The sequence below is a fragment of the Myotis daubentonii genome, chromosome 3, assembly GCF_963259705.1.
Source record: "Myotis daubentonii chromosome 3, mMyoDau2.1, whole genome shotgun sequence".
NCBI lineage: Eukaryota > Metazoa > Chordata > Mammalia > Chiroptera > Vespertilionidae > Myotis > Myotis daubentonii.
Genome location: NC_081842.1, coordinates 191,273,751 through 191,297,032, shown reverse-complemented (window position 1 = coordinate 191,297,032; position 23,282 = coordinate 191,273,751). Strand labels below are relative to the sequence as shown.

General features: G+C 46.8%; 1 protein-coding gene, 1 long non-coding RNA gene and 1 pseudogene across 2 annotated transcripts in view; all 3 read right to left on the bottom strand.

The window, feature by feature from the left end:
- Nucleotides 1-479: 479 nt before the first annotated feature.
- LOC132229777 (Krueppel-like factor 17) lies at nt 480-9,195 on the bottom strand. The gene is made up of 3 exons (XM_059686237.1): nt 9,118-9,195; nt 1,602-2,442; nt 480-1,266 (listed from the first exon to the last, which is right to left on the bottom strand). Exons 1-3 carry the CDS (start codon nt 9,193-9,195, stop codon nt 1,022-1,024), a joined length of 1,164 nt encoding a protein of 387 aa, XP_059542220.1. The 3' UTR covers nt 480-1,021.
- Nucleotides 9,196-15,871: 6,676 nt separating this feature from the next.
- On the bottom strand, nt 15,872-17,614 carry LOC132231194 (large ribosomal subunit protein mL49-like; annotated as a pseudogene).
- Nucleotides 15,872-23,282, bottom strand: part of LOC132231195 (uncharacterized) — a 75,126-nt gene continuing 67,715 nt past the window's right edge. The window contains exon 2 of the long non-coding RNA XR_009452002.1: nt 15,872-16,632. This is a non-coding gene — a long non-coding RNA (uncharacterized LOC132231195). The remainder of the gene's footprint in view (nt 16,633-23,282) is intronic.

Below are 23,282 nucleotides of genomic sequence, written 5' to 3'. Positions count from 1 at the left end.
GGAGGAGGCGAAGTTACAGTGGGTTTGTTCTTCTCTGCACCAATCTAATGTCCTCTACCCACAAGTCACCTAGAAAAGAGCCTAAAACAAGAATGAAGTACTAATACTTTATTTGGATGGTGTAAACCCAAGGCACTGAGAGGGAGAAAAGCAAGGCGGGGGAGAAGGGAGGCAAGGCAAGGCGCCAGCAGGTGGGTCCTGCTTCACGACAAGCCTAGAAGCACAGCGGGTGTGCTCACTGGCTGCTTGGGACATCTCCCCACTGGCTGTACTGTTCGGAGAAACAGTGTCTTGCAGCAATTCGGGGAAGGGAGGAAAGAAGAGGGAATTTCTCTGCCTTGGTCTCTCCCAACTCCCATTAGTCAAATGTTACCCAAGAGGAGGATTAACGCCCCCAGGCTTCTGTGTTACTAGTGGCATCTCACTTGAGATGCCAGATCCCATGCCCTGTGGTGGGGTATTCCATCCAAGTCTGGAAGTAGTGGGAGAAGACAAACTCTGGGCATGTGGCTGGTGAGCTCTGGACAGAATCTGAGTCAAGACATAAGATGTGTCCCAAACGGTCCACTAGTATTTTTTTCACTTACTAGAAGACCTTGGCCAAGGTCTCATGGCTAGTAAGTGGCATATTCAAGATTTGAACATAGCCTGGCTCTGGAAACTGTGGAAGACCAAGATAAGAACCTTGGGTTTTTTTATAGCAGGCAAAGGAGAGTCACTGAAGAGTTTCAAGTTGGGGAGTGACATAAAGAGCTTTTTAATAAAGCTCCCAATCTCTACTTTGCTTCATCTTTCCATGTAGCTAAACTCAGCAACAGTAGGTGGCCCCCAAGAGATAAGGGCATCCAAGACAGTTTTTGAAGAGTCCCTCATGGGGTCCAGCTCATATGGGCTTCACTCAACACTGCCTCACAATCTTTCTCAGTCTGCAAATAAGCCTGTACCTACTAAGGAAACTAGCTTGTCAGAGGCAAGCACGATCTGAGTGGAGAAGCCAAAATGAAGGGAAGAGGAGGTTGACCTAAAGTTCAGAAGCAGGAGGACCAGCTCTCTCTTCATCGTTGGCCTGTGGATTGGGGGATTCTGGCACCCGCAGATGAGTCCTTTGGTGTTGCTTGAGATGGTCAGATCTCATGAACTCTCGGCCGCACTGATCACATTTATGTGGCCGGTATCTGGTGTGTATCCGCATATGTCGTCCAAGCTCATCGGAACGGAAGAAAGACCACGTACAACCTTCCCACTGACATTTATAGGGCCTCTCACCTGGGAAGGGAAAGTGACAAGGGAGAGAAGGAATTCAGTAGAGGAATTTAGGCCAGCAGGTGGGAAGGAAGGGGTCTGACTCTATGAGGCAGAGCATTCATGGTTGAGGAATCAATAGGAAAAAACAGGAAAACAGTGAAGAGGCAACACGATCAGCAGTCCCCAGCATCTTGATACAGTCATACTGGACTGTGGGAAAGCAAGTTGGTGAGGACAGTATAGCTTGGTCCCAAAAGTGAAGGATGACAGGCTAATCACCAACCATTACAAACCAGTGGTCCAGCAAAGCCCAGAGACTCCTCCCTCCCACCCCACCTGTCTGACACCTCACTCACCTGTGTGTTTGCGTTGGTGACTCAGGAGATGGGAGCGCTTGGTGTAAGCTTTCCCACAGTTCTCATACTGGCAGCAGTAAGGCCTTGCAACCTGGGATCTGCTCCTGTAAGCCCTTTCTGAGGCCCCACAATTCTGCTCTGCTCTTTGTGGCGCAGGTATAGGCTGCTCGGGTAGGAAGGGGTCTTCCTGGGAGGCTGGCTGGCTAACAAAAGAGTCCTGGGATTCTAAAGTCAGCAATGATGGGGAGCCATCTGGGGGCATTCCACAGTTGTGGGAATCTCTAGGGGGTAACATCTGAGCCAAAGAGGGGAACCCAGCCTGGCCCCCAGCAGAAGGCACAGTGGCAGGCAATAACATTTTAGGTGTTACAGAGTCGCTATTAGAAGGTACTGTAGGGTGGTCAGAATAATGCATTGTTGGTGTCCTAATGTGGGGCATTGTGACTGGTGGCCCATTGGGGGGCATGCTCAGATTCCCACTGAAGTTCATGGCCATCCCTGGAATATTGGGCTCTCCAAAGGACATCATCTGGGACCTGTTGAAAATCATCATTCCTGGTTGACAGGGAGACATTCTCTGACAGTAAATCATTTGGGAAGGAGGGAGAGTCACTTGGGGGCAATAGTTCACATTACACTCAGGCAACAACATACTGAACTGTAGCCCCATTTCATCTTCATTCTGCCTGGGCTCCTGAGCAGAAGCCAAGGGCATCCTCTCCAGCTGTGGACTCTGAAGGACGTGCTGAATGCCTGATGAGTCCTGGTTCCAAGAGGTGTGCACTCCACTGCTTTCAGGTGATGGAGACATATTTGAGATGCACTTCGACTTCTCAGTATCCTTGGAGAGAGAGGAAGTGAGTCAGATGAGGTGAATCCTAGCTCCCATTCCAGTTCCACATGTCCCTCCCATCTCACCACACCCAGATCCAGGCCCCCATCATCTCTAGTCAGGATTATCCTACCTCCAGGCCATTCTCCAGTCTAGGTTTTTCTTTTATTTTCTATAATCCTCTCCTATGTTATTTGTTTTGTTTTTTATTGACTTCAGAGAGAGAGGAAGGGAGAGAGAGACAGACAGACAGACAGACAGAACATCGATGTGAGAAAGAAACATTGATGGGTTGCCGGAACCGGGGATCAAATCCTCAACCTTTTGGTGCACAGGAGGACACACTAACTAACAGACACCTGGCCAGGGCTCCAGCTTGGGCTTTTCTAAGATTCAGGTCTGGCTGATAGGATGGTGGAAGCTTAGGTGTGACTTATGCCACTTCTCCTCCTTGGCATGCTTTTGTTTATTATTTCATAAAAAATAACAAAGACAGCAAATAAAATATTCCACAAACTGCACCTTCAACAGAACTTTGAGAAAACCCTCAAGCTCCGGATTACATGTAAGTGTGAGGATGAAAGAACATACCAAACCAGCAGGATGAGTGCAGAAAGCCACAAAGGTAAGAATAGAGGCTTCAGCCCTAGCCAGTTTGACCCAGTGGATAGAGATTCAGCCTGCGGACTGAAGGGTCCTGGGTTCAATTCCAGGCAAAGGCACATGCAGGCTCAATTCCCAGTAGGGGGCGTGCAGGAGGCAGCCGGTGAATGATTCTTTCTCATCATTGATGTTTCTAGCTCTCTCTCCCTCTTCCTTCCTCTCTGAAATCAATAAAAATATATTTTAAACATAGCCTATCTAATGAAATAATATGCAAATTAACCATCACTCCATCACAAAGATGGCAGCGGCCACAGAGCTGGAGCGAGCGGGAGGCTTGGGTTGCCCTGGTGATGGAGGAAGCCAAGCTTCCCGCCTGCCCTGGCTAGACCTGAGCTCTGCTCAAGGCTGCAAAGTTTCAATTATAGAAGATAAATAAACCCCAGATACCTGCTTCCAGCCCACAGGCGTGGCCAGCCTGAAAACGGCTTTCAGCCCCTCACCCAGGCTGGTCAGGCACCCCAGTAGGGACCCCCACTGTGAAGGGGCTGTGGCCAGCCTGTAAACAGCCCTCAGCCCCTCACCCAGGCTGGCCAGGCACCCCAGCGGGACCCCCACCCTGATCCAGGACACCCTTCAGGGCAAACCAGCTGGCCCCCACCCGTGTACCAGGCCTCTATCCTATATAGTGGTCAGTGTGCTCCCTCACAGGGACCTCTGCTCAGCCACAAGCCATGCTGATGGCTGCCAGCAAGCGGTGGTGGTGGGAGCCTCTCCCGCCTCCTCAGCAGCGCTAAGGATGTCCGACTGCAGCTTAGGCCTGCTCCCCGCTGGCAAGTGGACATCCTCTGAGGACTCCCGGGCTGCCAGAGGGATGTCTGACTGCCAGCTTAAGCCCAATCCCCCGGGGAGCGGGCCTAAGCCAGTAGGTGGACATCCCCTGAGGGGTTTCAGACTGGGAGAGAGCACAGGCCAGGCTGAGGCCCCCCCGAGTGCACAAATTTTTGTGCAACAGGCCTCTAGTACAGTGGTTCTCAACCTTCCTTATGCCGCAACCCTTTAATACAGTTACTCATGTTGTGGTGACCCCCAATTTCATTGTTACAAATTGAACATAATTAAAACATAGTGATTAATCACAAAAACAATATGTAATTATATATGTTTTCCGATGGTCTTAGGCGACCCCTGTGAAAGGGTTGTTCGACCCACAAAGGGGTCACGAACCACAGGTTAAGAACCACTGCTCTAGTATATAATAAAAAAATAAATTAAGCCACACATATAATGCAACCCCCCACACAAAGAAAACAATAGATCAAATATTTTAAGAATATAGATGCAAAAGTCCTCAACAATAAAACTAGCAAACCAAATCCATTAGAGGATTATACAACATGACCAAGTGGAATTGATCCCAGAAATGCAAGGTTGATTCAACATATGAAAAATCAATCAATGTAATGTACTACATATGTAAAATAAAGGGGGGGGGAGATTATCTCAATTAGTACCAAAAAAAAGCATTTGAAATAATTCAACCTTTTCATGATTAAAAGACACTCAAAAACTAGAAATGGAAATTTCCAACACAATAAAAGGCATTCATGAAAAACCCACTGCTAACATCATACTCAAGTGAAAAACTAACAGTCTTTCTTCTAAGGTAAGGATGCCCACTTTCTTCTTTTTTAAAATATAGTTTTATTAATTTCAGAGATGAAGGAAGAGGGAGAGAGAGATAGAAACATCAATGATGAGAGAGAATCATTGATTGTCTGCCCCCTGCATGCTCCCCACTGGGGATCAAGCCCGCAACCTGGGCATGTGCCCTTGACCAGAATCGAACCTGGGAACCTTTAGTCCACAGGTCAATGCTCTACCCACTGAGCTAAACCGGCTAGGCCAGGATGCCCACTTTCACCACTTCTAGTCAACACTGTATTGGCAGTTCTAGCCAGAGCAATTAAACAAGAAAAGAAATAAAAGGCATTCAAACGGAAAAAAAGTAAAACTATCTGTGTTCTCAGATAACACAATCTTATATGTAGAAAACCAGAAAAAACTACATACACACTAACATAACCTGTTAGAAATAATAAACAAATTCAACAAATTAGCAGGATACGAATTCAACACACAAAAATCAGTTGCTGCTATACCCTGCCAATGAACAATCTGAAAAGGAAATGAGGAAAACAATTCAATTTATGATAGCATCAAAAAGAATTAAATACAATTAACCAAAGAGGTTAGTGTAATCCCTGAAAACTATAAAACATTACTTAAAGAAATTAAATAAAACTTAAATAAATGAAATGAAAAGACATGTCCATGGAGGACTTAAAAGTTATGATGTCTGCCGAAACCGGTTTGGCTCAGTGGATAGAGCGTCGGCCTGCGGACTGAAAGGCCCCAGGTTCGATTCCGGTCAAGGGCATGTACCTGGGTTGTGGGCACATCCCCAGTAGGAGATGTGCAGGAGGCAGCTGATTGATGTTTCTCTCTCATCGATGTTTCTAACTCTCTATCTCTCTCCCTTCCTCTCTGTAAAAAAATCAATAAAATATATTTTTTTAAAAAAAGTTATGATGTCAATGTTACCCAAAGCAATCTATAGACTCAATACAATGCCTATCAAAATCCATTTTTGGCAAAAATAGAAAAATCCACCCTAAAATTCATGTGAAATCACAAGGGACCCCAAAATAGCCACACACACACACAAAAACACAAACAAACAAAAAAACACCTTGAAAAATAACAAAAATTGGAAAATTTACACTTCTTGACTCAAAACTTACTACAAAGTAAATAATCAAAACAGTATGGTATTGGCAATAGGGTAAACCTATAGACCAACAGAAAGAAACAGAGTCCCAAAATTAAGCTTCATATTTATGGTCAAATGATTTTTAGCAAGGTTTTCAAGACCATTCAATGGGGGAAAAGACAGTCTTTTCGATAAATAATGCTGGAATAACTGGATATCCACGTGGAAAAGAATAAAGTTGGAACCTTACTTAACACCATATGTAATTCAAAATGGATCAAGACCTAAACACAAGAGCTAACGCTATAAAACTATTAGAAGAAAACAGGAGGGGGAGCTTCATAATACAGGATTTTGCAATGACTTCTCGAATAGGACACCAAAGGCATAAGCAACAAAAGATAAAATACAAACAACCCAATTCAAAAATGGACAAAGGACTTGACTAGACATTTCTTCAAAAACATACAAATGGCCAGTAAACACATGAAAAGATGTTCAACATCAGTAATCATTAGGAAAATGCAAATCAAAACCACAAAGAGATACTGCTTCACAACCATTTAAAATGATTATAAAAAAAAACAAAAGTGTGAGCAAGATGTGAAGAAACTGGAATCCTTGTGCATTGCTGTTGAAAATGTAAAAATATGCAAGCACTATGGAAAACAGTATGCTGGTTCCTCAACAAATTAAAAAACAGAATTATCATGTGCTCCAGTAATACTCTTCTGGGTATCTATAGTAATAAAAGTGTAATATGCTAATTAGACCAGACGTCCTTCCAGATAACCTTCTGGACGAAGCCGGAGCAGTGAGGGAAGCCCGGGTCCCAGGTGCCGGAGGGAAGCTGGTGCCGGCAGCCAGGGGAAGGAAGGCCTACCCTTGCACAAATTTCGTGCATTGGGCCTCTAGTATACCTATAAGAATTGAAAGCAGCAACTGGAACAGAAATTCATACTCCCATGTTCAGAGCAGCATTTTTCACAATAGCTAAAATGTGGAAACAACCCAAGTGTCCATCAAATGGATAAACAAATGTAGTATGTCCATACAATAGAATATTATTCAGCCTTAAAATGGAAGGAAATTAACACAAGCTTCAACCTGAATGAACTGTGAAGATATTATGCTAAATAGAATATACCAGTCACAAAAGGACAAATAATGTATGATTCCATTTACATGAAGTACTTAAGTCAAATTCAAAGAGGCAGAAAGTAGAATGGTGGTTGCCAGAGACTGGGGGGTGAGGGGGATTGGGAAGTCACTGTTCAATGGTTAGTGAGTTTCAGTTTGGGAAGATGAAAAAAGTTCTAGAGATAGATGGTGGTGATGGCTGCCCAATAAAATGTTAAATGTGCTTAATGCCACTGAACTGTATACACTTAAACATGACTATGATGATATTTTTGTATTACGTAGATTTTACCACAATTTCAAAAAATGTTTTTTTAAAAAGACACTGACCAAATTTGTGAAAATTGGAGAGTCAAAAATAATAATTGTTGATTTTAATAGAAATTAAAATGGTATCAAGCTGAATGATACCATGAGAAAGCAATCTGATAAATGTAGAAAAAGGAACATTCTATAAGACAAAAATCAGTATCATGAAAAAAGGAGTTAGTCAGGAAAAAAGAACTCTGTGAAAATTCATGAGCCAAAAGTGACTAAGGATCAGTTCCTATCCCGGCTTCAGACATGTGAATTGAAGTGAAGCAATGAAGTATTTATTCTGTCTTTCTGGTAGGAAACTGTTATTTTGAAATCACCAAATGATTCCAGTTGTTTAAGAAAAATCCTACTTTGCAGAAGAACACAAACTAATAAATGTGGAAGGAATGGTGGAACTGCAAAATCATTATTTTACAACCCCTAATGCAACTTTGGATTGAGGAAAAATTAGTATTTGGTTGAAACCACTAGGTAAATACTTGGTGGGGAACTGGGACATTTGGATGCATCAAAGGTAACATACATAGATTCCTTTGTGACTGCAAGGCTAAAGATAAGCTTGAATAGAGACCAGGCTTTTCCCTACCTCAGTTCAAGGCCAAGCCTCGTGTCACCCAGGGTGGAGAGCCAGATGAAATGCAAGATGAAGCTCACTGTACCCATGAGGCATTCTTACCAAAAATCAAGAATCCAGTTAAGCTTTAAGACCTAACTCTAATTTAGAGGTAATACAAGAGATAGAATACAAGCTAGATGATATCCTCAGAAAGCAACCTGATAAATCCAGAAAAAGGAACATTCTATAAGACAAAAATCAGGATCATGAAAAAAAGGAAAGTTAATTAGAAAAAAAAAAAAGAAAACTATTCTAATTTCAAAGATACCCAAAGGACAGAATAACCAGGCACAGTGTGTGGTCTTAAATTGGTTCCTGGTTGGGACAAGTCAGCTTAAGGACATTTTAGAGACAACTAGTGGGATCTGAATAAGACTTGCACGAAGATGTTATTAAGAGATTGTCATTCGTTTTTATAGATTTAATGGTGTTTTGACTATGGAGGGTGCGGATTTTTAAACCCCTCAAGTGTTAGGGAGATCCTGTTTTATTCTCCACTCTATGCTCAGCAGCTAGCATAAGTAAACACATACACAATAGGCCCCAGATAAATGTCTATTGGATGGTATTTGGGGGATGCTCACCCCCTTTTCCCCACGCTCAGGAGTGGCCCTCTTTTATTTTCGTTATCCTGCACAGGCAAACTTCTTGGGAAGTGTCTAAACTCACCATTACCGCCCCCTCACTTACCATTCCCCCAAATTTACTACATCGCTTCACAGAACCAACTTGCAAAAAGGTCACCGATGACCTGCATGTCACCGAGTCCAAAACCGCGTGGGGCTCCTCCTCGCTTGACCCCTCAGGAGGTGCTGAGGTTACTGGGCCCCCACCCCTAGGTGTGTTTCCTTAACGCAGGCAGGAAGACCTGGACACACGTGCCGGCTTCCTCCTTCCCCTCGGCCTGGCCCTCCTCCTCCTGTCTCCTTTGCAGACTTCCCCGGTGCTACTCTCTGGGCAATCTTTCTCATGCTAATGATCCATTTCTGTTTCTATTCCAATTATTCTTTAAACAGTAGCCCGAGGGCAGATCTCCCCTGAATCCTCCAGCTGCCTACTGCTCTGGCCGTTTGGATGACTCACAGGCCCTTTGGACTGTGCGCAAAACTCCTGATTAACCTTACCCACCCCCAAGCCACCCCCAGGGAGAAAAAACAGAACAACAAAAAACTTAATCCTGTTTTCTTCTCATCCTTTCCTCTCTTAAGAGAATGTCACCACTATCCGCACCTACTTGTGCAAGCCAGAAATCTGTGAGGCTGTCCTGGATGCACCCCTCACCATCTAGATCCGAGTCATTACCAATGTCCATTTCGAAACCTCGCCGGGACCTCCGTCTCCACCGTCTCCTCTCCAGCGAGGCCGCCATTTGCATTTGCACCTGGATTATCACAACAGCTTCCTCACTATTGCCTTGAATTCTGCCTACAATTGCCAGGGCACTCTTTTAAAAAAATGTCTTATGGTGGTTCAACTCATCAGTGGCTTCCTACTGGTTTTGCAATAACCAACTCAAGGCCTGCATGACCTCAGTGGTGCGGGGATCCCTGCCTCCCCTTCCCCTGGGCCACGCTCCCATCACTCTCTGGACTGGTCTCACTCACAGTCCATCTTTCCCTTCCGCCAAGGTGGGGGCATGCAACCTGGCCTCAGGTCTCCAGTCCCACACCAAATCCGCAGCTATCTCTCCGCGTCCTACACCAGACCACACACCTCTGCTATCCGCTCCCGCGGCCCCCTCCCCGCCCGCCCTCCGCCCCCCCCCCCCCCCCGGCACTTCTCCGGCACAATCTGTGCACTTCGAGTCATTTGGGGATTTATCAATAAAATGGTATACCGTCTTATGGAAAACTCCCCATGTATTCCCATGTTCTGGCAAAGGCCTGACACCTAGTAGGGCTCCAATAAATGCTTTTTGCTCCCTGAATACATCCCACCGACTTCCTAACTTGGCCTTCTTTCCTCGGTAGGCAAGTCCCTCTCCTGGAAGCTACCTGGAGCCTTCCACCCCAGCGCCCGAGGCGCGAAGGCTCAGTGACTATTCACCGAATAAACGTGATTTTTATTTTTACTTTTTTGGTAGCTGTAGACGGCAATGTCCATGTTGCAGAAACTCTGCACTGTTTCTCAACTACAGTTTACATCCGATATCGCGACACACGATCTAGCATCCCTCCCAACCCCCTCCCTCCAAATCCCAGAGCCCCAGCTTCGCTCCCCTCCCCGCCGCCGCCCGCCCAGCCCCGGGGCCGACGCCCGACCCACCCCTGCCACCTGGTGCGGGGCCGCCGGCCACGGGTTCGCTCGCTCCATCTCCGCCTGGGATCCGCGCGCCGGGGGCTGTGTGCGAGTCCGGGCCACGTCGGGGCCGAGCTGAGCCGCGCTGCTGGGCGTCGCAGGTCGCGTGTCGCGCACCTTCACGCCACAATCGCCGCGCTCCATTTCTACTTCCCGCCGCGCGGGGCGGGGCCGGGGCCGCACCCACCCACCCACCTGCGGGCCCGCCCTACCCCTCCGGGCCGCCCGCGTGAGCGGCTGGGCCGCCACCTCACCCTTCCCCACTGCCTTCGTCTTCTCCTGCCCCACACATTCCCCACCCACCCTTCAGTCTGAGCCTCTCTGCTTGGCCCAAGTGGGGTTGAGGGCACTGCGGTTTCAGACCCCGGCCCGGCCTTGTTGGCCTCGGGACGGGCAGGAGGCTGGAGACAGTGGCAGGTGGGGTTGTGGGGCTTCTGCAGACAGGAGAGCCCCCACCACTCACCCAGGTTAGGGCTCTTGACATAAGCTCCTGGCTCTTCTCCGCCAGGTACTGCTGTCCTCCCTGCGCACAAACCAAAGCTGGGAGCTCCGGGCTGCAGGGAATGCCTCTAGTCTGCCATAGGCATGCAGCACCTACCACGTGTCCGGAACTGTGTTTGGGAACTAGGGACACAGTGGCCAACAAGACAGAAGGAAAGTTCTTGCTCTCAAGGAAGTTTCATCCTCAATGTGCAAACAAGAAATGAACATAACAAAGTCAATAACATAATTGTTAGATGGTGGCGAGTGCTATGGAGAAAACATGGTAGAGTAATGTGAGCTGAGAAGGAGCCGAAGTAGCTCTCCAAGAAAAAGATGTCATTGCTTAGTGGGTGCTGGTGATGGCGATCAGAGAATGTCTTAGGATTGAATGGGACAGACGTGGTAATGGACTCGAGTGGGAAAGGGCTGGGAGGAAAGAGGAATCAAAGACGATTCATAGGTTTTCGACTTGAGCAACTGGGTGGCGACTGCACCACTTGATATGGAAAAACGGGAAGCAGAGCAATTGTTTAGAATTTTAGAGAGGAGGCGTTACCACAGGCATTATTTAACACGTCTGGCCCACAGTAATAGTGAAAAGCAGATCAACTTTTAGTTGGGTATTATTTTTAAGCTCTTGACAGATATGCACTCCCTTTCAGCCTGCACCTGGGACAGACTGCTGCTCTTCCATTTCTCCCATCTACTATTATTTTATTTTATTTTATTTGTATTGTTCTTATTTTTTGTTGTAAATTTTTTTTTCTGCCATTTTTATCAAAAATATGCCTGGGCCTGTGTGGCCAAGTATTAGCCTTGTGATTTATTATCTATTAATTCTATACATAGATAATCCATGTATTCCATTAAACCCCCTCACCCCAGGCAGGACCAGATATGGCCAGCCTCACCCTTCAGTTCACAGGCCGGTGATCTACATACTGAGCCAAAGCAGCTAGAGCACCTTCAGCTTTTTTATCTAGAGCCTATTTTTGTGGTGGACATCTGGAACCCCAGAGCCACTGTCTCCTGCCCCAACCTAAAGCTATTCCCCATTATCTGCTGACCCTCCTACAGAAGCATGCTGGGGCCTGGGAATGACTCGGGGCCAGACATGTCCCCTTGTTCTCCCTGTCACCCTCCCAGAACCTGGGTCATTCTGGACTCTAGTCCTGGGTCAGCGAGCTGCCCATCCACCTACTGCTCCCAAGGAAGGAAGGGAGGTCTCGAGAAACTCTAATCTGTAGCCAGTCAGAAGCACAGGTAACAACCTGGGCTTGCTACTGGCCTCTGAAGTGGGGAGCCAGGGGCGTCTTGTAGACTGATCTCTTAACCTGTGGACTCCGATGCTGTTTCCAGGTAGACAGTGTCTGAATTGAGTTACATTGTAGGACACCATGCTTGTGTCCATGAAGTGCTGTTGGTGTGGGGAAGACTTCCCCCTCCCCGACATACACATTCAGACACATTGGAATGGGGTCCAAGAACCTAAAAGAGTTCGAGAAAATGTTTGCGCATGATAGATGGTTCTTAATGTCTTACCTCCCCATTCTCTCTCTGAAGGGGAAACGAGTTACTTCGGTAAAAATTATAATGAGGTGACTGAGGCTGGACCAGGAGCAACTGTGGCAGAGGAGTATATTGTGTATCAGAACGTTCACATCAACTCTTCTCTTCATGAGAAAACAAAAGCCAATCTTACAAATCAAACTAAAATGTATGGTTGTATTATACCCTACACAGAGAAATCAGGAAACAGACACGTTCATTATGAAGGCAACTTTTCAGGTCAGTGTAAGGATTAAACCTGGTTTGATTACATGGACTTGGGTTTTGTATAAAATTGCTTTTGTGCTAGTAGTGTCTATGAGAAAGGGGTTTTCTTTTTTTTTGTTTAACCCATTTAAAATGTTAGAAGTCCTGCTGCTTTGTTTGCTGGGAGTTTGGACAATACTGGATTTATGCAAGCGCTAGTTAGTATCTATAAACCAATCAGAACAAATCTTCTTTCATTTGAGTTTTCATAATTTGAGGGTTTTTTTGTTTGTTTTTAATCCTCCCCTGAGGATATTTTTCCATTGATTTTTAGAAAGAGGGAAACACAGAGAGAAATATCGATGTGAGAGAAACACACCAATTGGTTGCCTCCAGCCTGAGCCGGGCCAGGGCCAGCGGGGAGGAGGAGCCTGCAATGGAGGTACGTGCCCTTGACCAGATCCAACCTGGGATCCTCTGGTCCACAGACCGAAGCTCTATCCACTGAGCCAAACCAGCTAGAGCCATAATCTAATTTGTCAGTACCCATAGGAGGTAGATTCCACATTTGCACAGTGAGATTGAAGGCTTTACTCATTTATAGGCTTACAGATGCCCAGAGTTCACAGCTTCAGCTTTGCAACTTCAGTCACTGCTCAGAGTGGACGCAGAACCACAAACACTCTGGACACAGAACCAGTCCAGATCTCAAGGGGCTCTTCTCCTTTCCCCTGGGCACAAAATATTTTAGTGATTCGATCTCTTAAATCAATGATCAGAGGAGCAAAAAGGACTAACAAACCAGATTCTCTGTCGCCTCTCACCCTACAGAGAGACCTCACCCTCCACCCAGCAGAGATCAGCAATGATCAAACCATAACACCAGTTCCTGACCATTGCTGCTTCCCAGCGGGAAAACGCATTGGCCGGCATAAATTAGACCCTGCGTGCACAGACTGCCCTCTTAGCAGTCAGTCTAGACTGGCCAAGTGGTCCAACACCCTCTTGTAAAGGAGGATTTTCCACCTCCTAAAAGGCAAACCCCAGTTCTTCCCTATTATGTCTTTATTCCCTGTGTCTCCTTTACTGTCACACAGAACACGCCACTTTCCCATCAAGCAATCTCCAACGCCAGCTGGGTGTCCTACAATTTAACTCAATTCTGACACTGTCTACACAGACAGCATCAGACTCTACAGGTGGAGAACTCCACCTTACAAGACTGCCCCCCACCACTTCAGACTCCAGTTGCCAGCCCAGTTGTCACCAGTGCTTCTGTCCTACCTGCTATGGTGGGAGGTTCCAACAACCCCTTCCTTCGGTCTGATTATTTACTAGAGTGGCTCACAGAACTCAGGGAAACATTTTACTTACTAGGTCACTGGTTTATTATAAATGGGTACAACTTAGAAACAGCAGGATGTAAAAGATTCACAGGTTAAGGTATGGGTAAGGGGGCGGAGCGTCTACACTCTCCAAGTGCATCACTCAGCCTGAATCTCCACATGTCCACCAACCTGGGAGCTCTCTGAACCCCGTCCTTTTCAATTTTTATGGAGCTTCATTACACAGGTATGATTGACTAAATCATTGGCCAGCGGAGATTGATTCAACCTCCTGCCCCTCTCCTCTCTCTGGATGTCAGGTGTATGGGACTGAAAGTTTCAAGCCTAATCACATGGTCAGTTCTCTGGGCACAGACCCAGGAATCCCAGATCACCTCATTAACACAATAGACACTTTCTATTTCCATCACTTAGGAAATTCCAAGGGTTTTCAGAGCTCTGTGCCAGAAACCTGGACAAAGATTTTATATATATACTAGAGGCTCAGTGCACGAATTCATGCACAGGTGGGGTCCCTTGGTGTGGCCTGCGGGGATTGGGCTGAAACAGGCAGTCCAATGCTGCTTGCCACTCCTGCCTGCTGCTCCCTCTCATCCTGGCCCGCTGAGCCTGCAGTGGACTCGCGCCCAGTCAGTCCTGATCAGAAGAGGCTCCGCAGCCTGTCCTGAGGGGAGTGTCGGCCCTCTGGGCAGGTGGTAGAACGCCCTTGTCGGCCCAGGATCTGGATCCGTTCTGCTAGCATTCACACTGGTTGTCGGTTGTTGGAAGCCACCTGATGGCCGCTTTTATATCGTTTCTTCCTTGTGGAGCATCTAGGGAGGGGAAGCAGGCGCAGTGCTGGAGGCTGACTTCCAGGAGGCCGGTGGTGCTGTTGGGATCTTGCCGGTGGCGCGGTCCATTGGTGCCTGGTCCATTCTCCAGAGATTGGACCTGCAGGACTACTGAGGGAGTGAGTGGCTGCTGCCCCGCTGGTGGGACACTACAGTCGTTTAGCTAAGTTGTGGGAGCACACTGACCACCAGGCCCCCTGGTCATCAGTGCGCATCATAACGACCAGTCTACCGGTTGGTCACTTAGGCATATATATATGACCAACCCATTTAAAATGTTAGAAGTCCTGCTGCTATATATATATATATATATATATATATATATATATATATATATTTCTTATTAAAAATCATAACATCACAATAGGGCACTGGCAGAGTAACTTAAGCTCAACTATTATCCCTGGTGGCCACTGGCCTACAGACAACTCCAAATCATGGAGTATGGGCTGCTCCATTGCAGCCTCTTGTTTTACCCTCCATCTCTCCAATATCTTCTCTTCCTGCTCAACCAGTCACAGAAAGCAGACCAAATCCACTGCATTTTTTGTGTGATACCACTAAGTGCTATTATGCTGTGAGTGCAGCTGTCACTATTTAAAAATTGGTTAGTGTCTTTTTTTAAAAAAAGGAGTGTGGATGACATGCCAGTCTCCTTATGATTACCTACAACATCACTACAAGTGATTCTCTTACACCTGCTCTCGGGCAGGGCTATGAAATCTCCTCCTCCTCCATCATGCGAAGGTGAAAGAAGAGCCAGGGCTCTCCTCCCTTCCTCAAAGACGTGTCAAAGACTCACATGCGTCTGACTTACCTGCTACAGAAGCATGTTTCCCTCTCTCCTTTCTTTTCTTCTGCTTATGTGGAGATGGGGAGTTTGGGATGATGGTTAGGGACAGCAGAGCTAGTGGGTTAACTCAAGTCCTTAACACTAGATTGCCCAAGGAAGTCATTTTGACTGCTTTTTAATTTCAATTAGAAAAACAATTATGTATATAAGGACACAATGTCTTAGAATTTTGTGACTTTTGTACAACATATAAATGCGTTTATTAATAATTGTAGTTACCTCCCCCTCCTTCATTTCCAGTATATATATATATATATATATATATATATATATATATATATATGTGTGTGTGTGTGTGTGTGTGTGTGTTATACCTATATTGCCCAAAAGCAGTCATTTTGACTGCTTGGGAAATTATGACTCTTATTATTGAATTGAGTAAATTTCTTATATGACCAGTTCGGCTCTGTATTGAAATAACAGTTTTCTTTTTTTTTTTCAGATGATTATTTAATTTGTAAATATTGTACAAATTTTAATAGCTTAAACTGTATATACAGCCAAATAAAAGCTTGCATTAACAATTGGTAGAGCTGGTGTCCGCCTCAGTGAGCCGGGCTCCATTTTCTTGCTCAGGCTGTAGACTTGAGAGTGGCCTGGAATCTTCTGGGATGAGGGTTTATATAACCTAGCACTGTCCTTGGGCACATTGTTATTAAACTATTAGGAAGATATACCCATATTACATAAGAAAAAACAGCTCTAAAAAGATTACCCTGCTTTAGCCCAGAGGGAGCTAGGCTCTGAACCCTGACTTAGCCAGTCTGATACTGCGGTGGGGATGGGCTTTTGGCCCTCATGACAGGACACGTGTGAAGGTTCATTGGATGGGGATGGCAGGGGCAAAAGGCCAGCATCTTCGTGCCTGCAAACCCCGTCCAGCCTTGATACCAGGTCATCAAGCTGGGAAGCATGCCATGTGCTGGGCTAAGAGCTCCCAAGCACCCCCTTGTGGGCAGATCAGCTACAGGGAATCACTAATTACTGGAGCTGGAAACCCAACCAGGCCTAACTCTGGAATAGAGAAGTGAGTGAGCCTTCTGCCTCACCATGGGTAGAAAAGATGAGCTCGGGCTGACGAGGGTACACTGTGCCCCATGCCCAGCACTGCACATATAACTGAAGGCTTCCAGGACCCCTGTCATTCGTCTGTGTTCTCCGTAGCCTCCACAAGCCAGGTCTGGCTAGAGGAAGAGCTTGGGAATGTTTGCAGCATTCTTAAGGAAGTCTTAAGGACCAAGGAAGGAAGGTTCCCAATGGTTCTGTCCTGTGCTACCCTCCCCTAAACACCAGAGGGGCAGTCAACAACCTCCAGAATTTGAGTAACTGACCCCAGTAGCTCCAATGAAGAAAAAGCAGGAATAAACCAAAATCAGGGGCAGGGGGGACAGCAACTAATGACCCCCACTAGCTCAGCTGTTTCTAGTGGGTCTCCAATGTAAGATAGCCCTCCCTCAGTGCTGGCATCTGTGCAGATGGTCCTGTTTCCCACTTTATGCAAGCAAGGTCTGCGCCAAAGCCCTTTAGCCCTCACTCTACCTTGCCCAAGCCCTCAGCCCTAGTCTGTACCCCAATCCTAGTTGCTTTAACACCTGCCTCCCTCCTGAGGTCCCCTGGACTCCAGTCTGTGGGGGATGCTGTCATGCAGGCTGCTCAGCTAGGCCTCAGAAGCCCTTCTCTGAGAGCCAGGTGTTTAGCTGCTGGTCAAAGTAGCCCTTGATCCGCAGGGTACCTGTCACCTCATTGACCTGGGTGATAGGTGTCTTCCCCAGCAGCGGGCTCAGAAAGTCTTCCACATCCTTCTGCAGGGCCCAAATGTCTCCCTCCACATTCCGGATCACAGTCATCTGACGGCTGCCATGTGTGATGTCTTTATAGACAGGGATGTTGTGCATCCGAGAGCGCCGCACAAAGTAAGGCAGGTTGGGTGGAGGGTCTCTGGGGGGCTGCCAGCCACTAGGAGTAGGATAATGTTCATGCTTCGGGGGCTCCGGAACGCTGGGGGGGGGTAACAGGCGTTCCACAAACTGGTATTCATCCACAGACTCCACGAACCGGGGGTAACTGGGAGGCCCCTGGGTCTGGCTCAGCCGCCGCAGCGCGCGCCCGGCTGCACTCTGAACCTCCAGCGCCGCAGCAAAGCCGGGAACACGGCCGCGGCCATCTTGAACTCGAAATAACAGTTTTCATTTTTTTTTCGATTACCGTCACATGATAACATACAAGTACATGATAAATTGTCAATACTTGATAAGTTGCAGTTGCTCAATAAGCTAAACTAGTACTTGTTATTCGAATCTTTATGCAGTGATACTTGTTCTAATAAGTTGTTTATTTTATTTCTTTTGCGCCCTAAATCCATGAAAGAAATGTCGAATAGAAGTGAGTTATTGGAAAAGCTAAGGAACATAAGTGAAGAGTGCTCCGATATTATTCTTTCACAATGCAGTCATTTTGACTGCTTTTGGGCAATATAGGCATATACTAAATTTCAGTCTTTCTAGTGTTAAAGGGGTGACTAGCCTTTAATTATTGCAGGGGTTTTTTTAAGAATCTGGAGTACTTGATGCTTTGTCCTCAATTTTGGTCCTACTGGGCCCTCTGGAATAAGAGAAAAGTCCCTTTCAACATCCTTTTATAACCATTGCCATTGAATTGTTCTCTCCTCCAGGTATAGATGTGAGTAGTTTTTCTCAGTATGAACTGAGAGTCAGAACAAGGTATGCTCTCCGAGGAACATCATGGGTGGTGGTGGTGGGGGGGGGTGTCTTTATTGACTCTGTTGGAGTGTGTTCCTTATATAAACTGAATTATAAAATCTTCTAGGAGAACGTTCCCAAATGCTTGTAGCCTTAGGCAGTTTCCCAACTCATTAAGGGCACTCCTTCCAGTTCTTGCTACACTTCTTGAAGAAGACTGGCTCCAGAATTTAGAGAATAAAGGAAAGTAGAGGTCTAAGGTGAGAAGGTGCCCAGAGCTGGCTGGACCTCTTGGACAGTGGGTAGGTATGGACTTCCTTTATCTAAACCCACACTTTTCCATTGGCCAGTCCCTACACTATACCCATTGTCTTAATTACAATGGATTTGTAATAAATACTGCTCCCTGGCAGTGTCGGTCTGTTAGACAGGACAAGGGTCTCAAGGTCTAGGCCAGTGGTTCTCAACCTTCCTGATGCCGCGACCCTTTAATACAGTTCCTCATGTTGTGGTGACCCCCCCAACCATAAAATTATTTTTGTTGCTACTTCATAACTGTGATTTTGCTACTGTTATGAATCATAATGTAAATATCTGATATGCAGGATGTATTTTCATTATTACAAATTGAACATGATTAAAGCATAGTGATTAATCACAAAAACAATATGTAATTATATATGTGTTTTCTGATGGTCTTAGGCGACCCCTGTGAAAGGGTCGTCTGACCCCCAAAGGGGTCATGACCCACAGGTTGAGAACTGCTGGTGTAGGCCATCCTTACTAAACGCGATTCTTGCTAAATGTTAGCTTGTAGCCCAGTATTTTACAGAACAGTTGTAAACAGGATGAGTTTGACAATGACTCAACCTGATAAATGCAGCCAAGTGCAAAGAAGAAATCAATGTGTAATTGACCAAATAGTGTTATAAGCACTGGCTAAGCCTCCTTCTGGGAGACAGGGCTTTGGATATGCATTCCCTGTCTCCTTTACTTGCTGTAGGAAATAAAAGTGCCTTGTTTAAACCATGGATCTGTTCTTGAATAGAGCACCCCAAGCAGTGAACCCATTGGTCAAGCGCGCACCCAGCTCAGCTCAAATCCTCACCTTTAGTAGTGAAACTCCTACACTAGAGGATTTTTTGTGTGATACCGCTAAGTGCTATTACGCTGTGAGTGCAGCTGTCATTATTTAAAAATTGGGTAGTCTTTTAAAAAAAAATACTGATGACGCCACAAAGGAAACTAAAAAACAAACAAAAACCCCAGACACCTGACCGGGGATGAACCTGTAACTTTGGTCTATCAGAATGATGCTCTAACCTACTGAGCTACCCGGCCAGGGCCCACTTTCTTCATTCTGGACCCCAGGCAGGCAAAGCAGCCCATATCTAGGACATCCTACTCGTGTCGAGGAGGCAGAACCACAGAATGACTCCTAAAGCTTCGGTCACTTTTACTCACACTTTATTGGCTACAGCAAGTCTTTTGATTAAGCCCAATGCCCATGGAGAGTAGAAGTATAGTCCTTTCATAGGATGGGGCAACAAACAATTGAAAGCAATGACATGGCATACTAATGTGTTTAAGATTTCTGTATCTACGTTTAGGGGTGAGATTGGCCTACAATTTTCCTTCCTCAAGCATTTGTCAGTTCTCATCATAAGAAAAAAGACTTGGTAACTGTATGGTGAAGGATGTTAACTAGGCTTATTGTGGTGATCATTTTGCAATATATGCAAACATGGAATCACTGTGTTGTATACCTGAAACTAATTATATTGTTATATGTCACTTATACCTAAAAAACAAACAAAGAAAAAAACCACACCTGGCTGGTGTGACTCAGTGATAGAGCATCGACCCATGAACCAGGAGGTCACAGTTTGATTCTGGGTCAGGGAACATGCCTAGGTTATGGGCTCAATCCCCAGTGGGGGGCGTGCAGGAGGCAGCCAATCAATGATTCTCTCTCATCATTGATGTTTCTATCTCTCTCTCCCTCTCCCTTCCTCTCTCTGAAGTCAATAAAAATATATTTTTTTAAAAAACAGGAAGAGATACCAGATCTCTCTCTCTCTCCCTTTCCCTCCTCCTCTCTCTGTCCATGCACGTAGGAGAGGCCATGTGAGGACACAGAAAGAAGGCAATCGTGGGCAAGCCAGGAAAAGAAGCTTGACCAGAAATCAACCCTGCTGGCACTTTGATCTTGGACTTCCAGCCTCCAGAACTCTGAGAAAATAAATATCTGTTGTTCAAGTCACCCAAACTGTGGTAATTTTTTCTAGCAATCCGAGCTGACTAATACATTTTCTTACCCAGTTCTATCATAACCAACCATTGAAAACACTTTCAACTCCCTTGGCCAGATCTCAACTTGTATTACTTGCTTGGCAAAACCCAAACTTTGATGAAACCCAGTTCTCCCAGCTACTCCATGCCTGCATCAGTGCTGCAAATATGGCTGAAGAAAAGTGACCATGTTGGCTGGACTACTTTAAATGCATGACCACTTATCTCCAGTGGGCACTTAGCTTCCTAGCAATTATTCTACATTCTTCTAGTCCATTAACTCGCTTAGTTAATTGCTTCACATCTCCTCCCTTTTCATACAGGTTCCATCCTAACTCCCTGCTGCTGACCTTGCTTCTTATTCCTCTAATAGATGCCACAAGGAGAGAGTTGCCATAGCTCCCACTATCAATTCCACCAATCTACCAGCATTTACCCACCAGCCCTCTGCCTTCTCTCCTGGGCTGTCTGTGCCCTCATTTCGCTCCAGCAATTTCTCTAACTCTCTAATGGATAGTTGCCACCAGCATTAAGAAATGCTGTATTATCTCCCAACACCCCTCCCACCCAAGAAAAAAAATAGAAAACAATAAGGCAAAGACTTCCCTTTACCCTATTACCCCTTCTAGCTATTGTACTATTTCTCTGCTTTATTTATTACTAGAGGCCTGGCCGGCAATCAGGGCCGATCTGTGGGGCTCCTGCTCACACCCACCTTGGCCTGGTGCTGCCCGTTCACTGGCCCCGTCCGCCGCCACTGCCACTGGTCACTGTCTGTGGGGTGACCGGCAGGGCAATCGGGGCCTCTGCTCACATCCACCTTGGCCTGATGCTGCCCGCTCACCTGCTCCACCATCCCGCTGCGGTCCTGCTCTTGTCAGGGCCCATCGGGGCTGGCAGCACCTCCACTGCCACCCACTGGCAGCACCATGCTGCCAATGCCCGCTATGTTCTGCACTGCCCCCTGGTGGTCAGTGCATGTCTAACTCCTGTTGGTCAAACTCCCTGCCATGGGGACAATTTGCATATTAGCCTTTTATTATATAGACTAGAGGCCCGGTGCACAAAAATTTGTGCACTCGGGGGGAGGGGGGGTCCCTCAGCCCGGCCTGTGCCCTCTCGCAGTCTGGGACCCCTCGGGAGATAATGACCTGCTGGCTTAGGCCTGCTCCCGGGTGGCAGAGGGCAGGCCCAATCCCTAGGTGCAGCCCCTGGTCGGGCTCAGAGCAGGGCCGATTGGGGAGTTGGGGCGCCGCCCCCTCTCATGCACAGAGCAGGGCGGATTGGGAGGTTGCGATGCCACCCTCAGTCATGCTCAGGGTAGGGCCGATCGGGGGGTTGGGGCACCGCCCCCTGTCACACTCAAGGCAGGGTCGATGGGGAGGTTGCGGCGCCACCCACTGTCATGCACAGAGCAGGGCCCATCAGGGGGTTGGGGAGCTCCCCCCTGTCATGCACAGAGCAGGGCGGATCAGGGGGTTGGGGCGCTGCCCTCTATCACCCACAGAGCAGGGCCGATCAGGGGGTTGGGGTGCCGCCACTGTCACACTCAGGGCAGGGCCGATGGGGAGGTTATGGCTCTACCCCGTCACACACAGAGTAGGGCCCGTGGGGTGGGGGGGTTGGGGCACCGCACCCTGTCACACACTGAGCCGCAGGGAGGCATATTACCCTTTTACTATATAGAATAGAGGCCTGGTACATGGGTGGAGGCTGGCTGGTTTGCCCTGAAGGGTGTCCTGGATCAGGGTGGGGGTCCCCACTGGGGTGCCTGGCCAGCCTGGATGAGGGGATGATGGCTGTTTGCAGCTGGTCACACAACACACCCTTCAGGGTGGGGGTCCCCACCTGGTCAGTCTGGGTCAGGGGCTGAGGGCTGTTTTCAGGCTGGTGGGTGACTGAAGCTCCCAACCGCTCCTTTTTTTTTTTTTTTTTTATTCTGGGCCAGCTTTAGCTCTGAGGTTTGGCTCCAGCTCTGAGGCCTCAGCTGCTGAAAGGAGGTATCTGGTTTGTTTAGGTTCTATAATCGAAACTCTGTATCAACTCCAGCTCTGAGATCCCGGCTCGCTGAAAGCAGGTTTCTGGGGTTTTGTTTAGCTTCTATATTTGTTACAATGTTCAAACTGCAGGCTCAGAGGCCGGCAAGGCAGGCGGGGAACGTTGGTTTCCTCCGTCACTGAAGCAAGCAAGCCTCATGTTAGTTTCAAGCTGCCTGGCTGCCCAGCCGCCATCTTGGCTGGCAGTTAATTTGCATATCTCGCTGATTAGCCAATGGGAAGGGTAGCGGTCGTACGCCAATTACCATGTTTCTCTTTTATCAGATAGAACTAGGGGCCCGGTGAATGAAATTTGTGCACAGGGGGAGGACGTGGGTCCCTTAGCCCAACCTGCACCCTCTCCAATCTGGGAGCCCGCAGGGGAGCCCTCTCCAATCCAGAAGTTTCTGTCTGTCTTTGCAATCATATGAGCAAATTGTCTGAGACCCCAACCCAGTTTGGTTTTGTGCTCACACAATAGTAGAGGTCTTTTTTTTTCTTTGCTCCATTGTTGGAGATTTCCTAGGAGTTTCAAGATATCTTCCTTTTAATTTTTCCTTGACACTCTGACTTTACTTATGTCTCTCACCTTTGCTTTCCCTCCATCCCCCACCCGCAATAGTAACTTGCTCCAGGCTCACTTTGCTCTAGAGTATAGGACAGTGATGGCGAACCTTTTGAGCTCGGCATGTCAGCATTTTGAAAAACCCTAACTTAACTCTGGTGCCATGTCACATGTAGAAATTTTTTGATATTTGCAACATAGTATAAAAAAGATTTATATTTTTGATATTTATTTTATATATT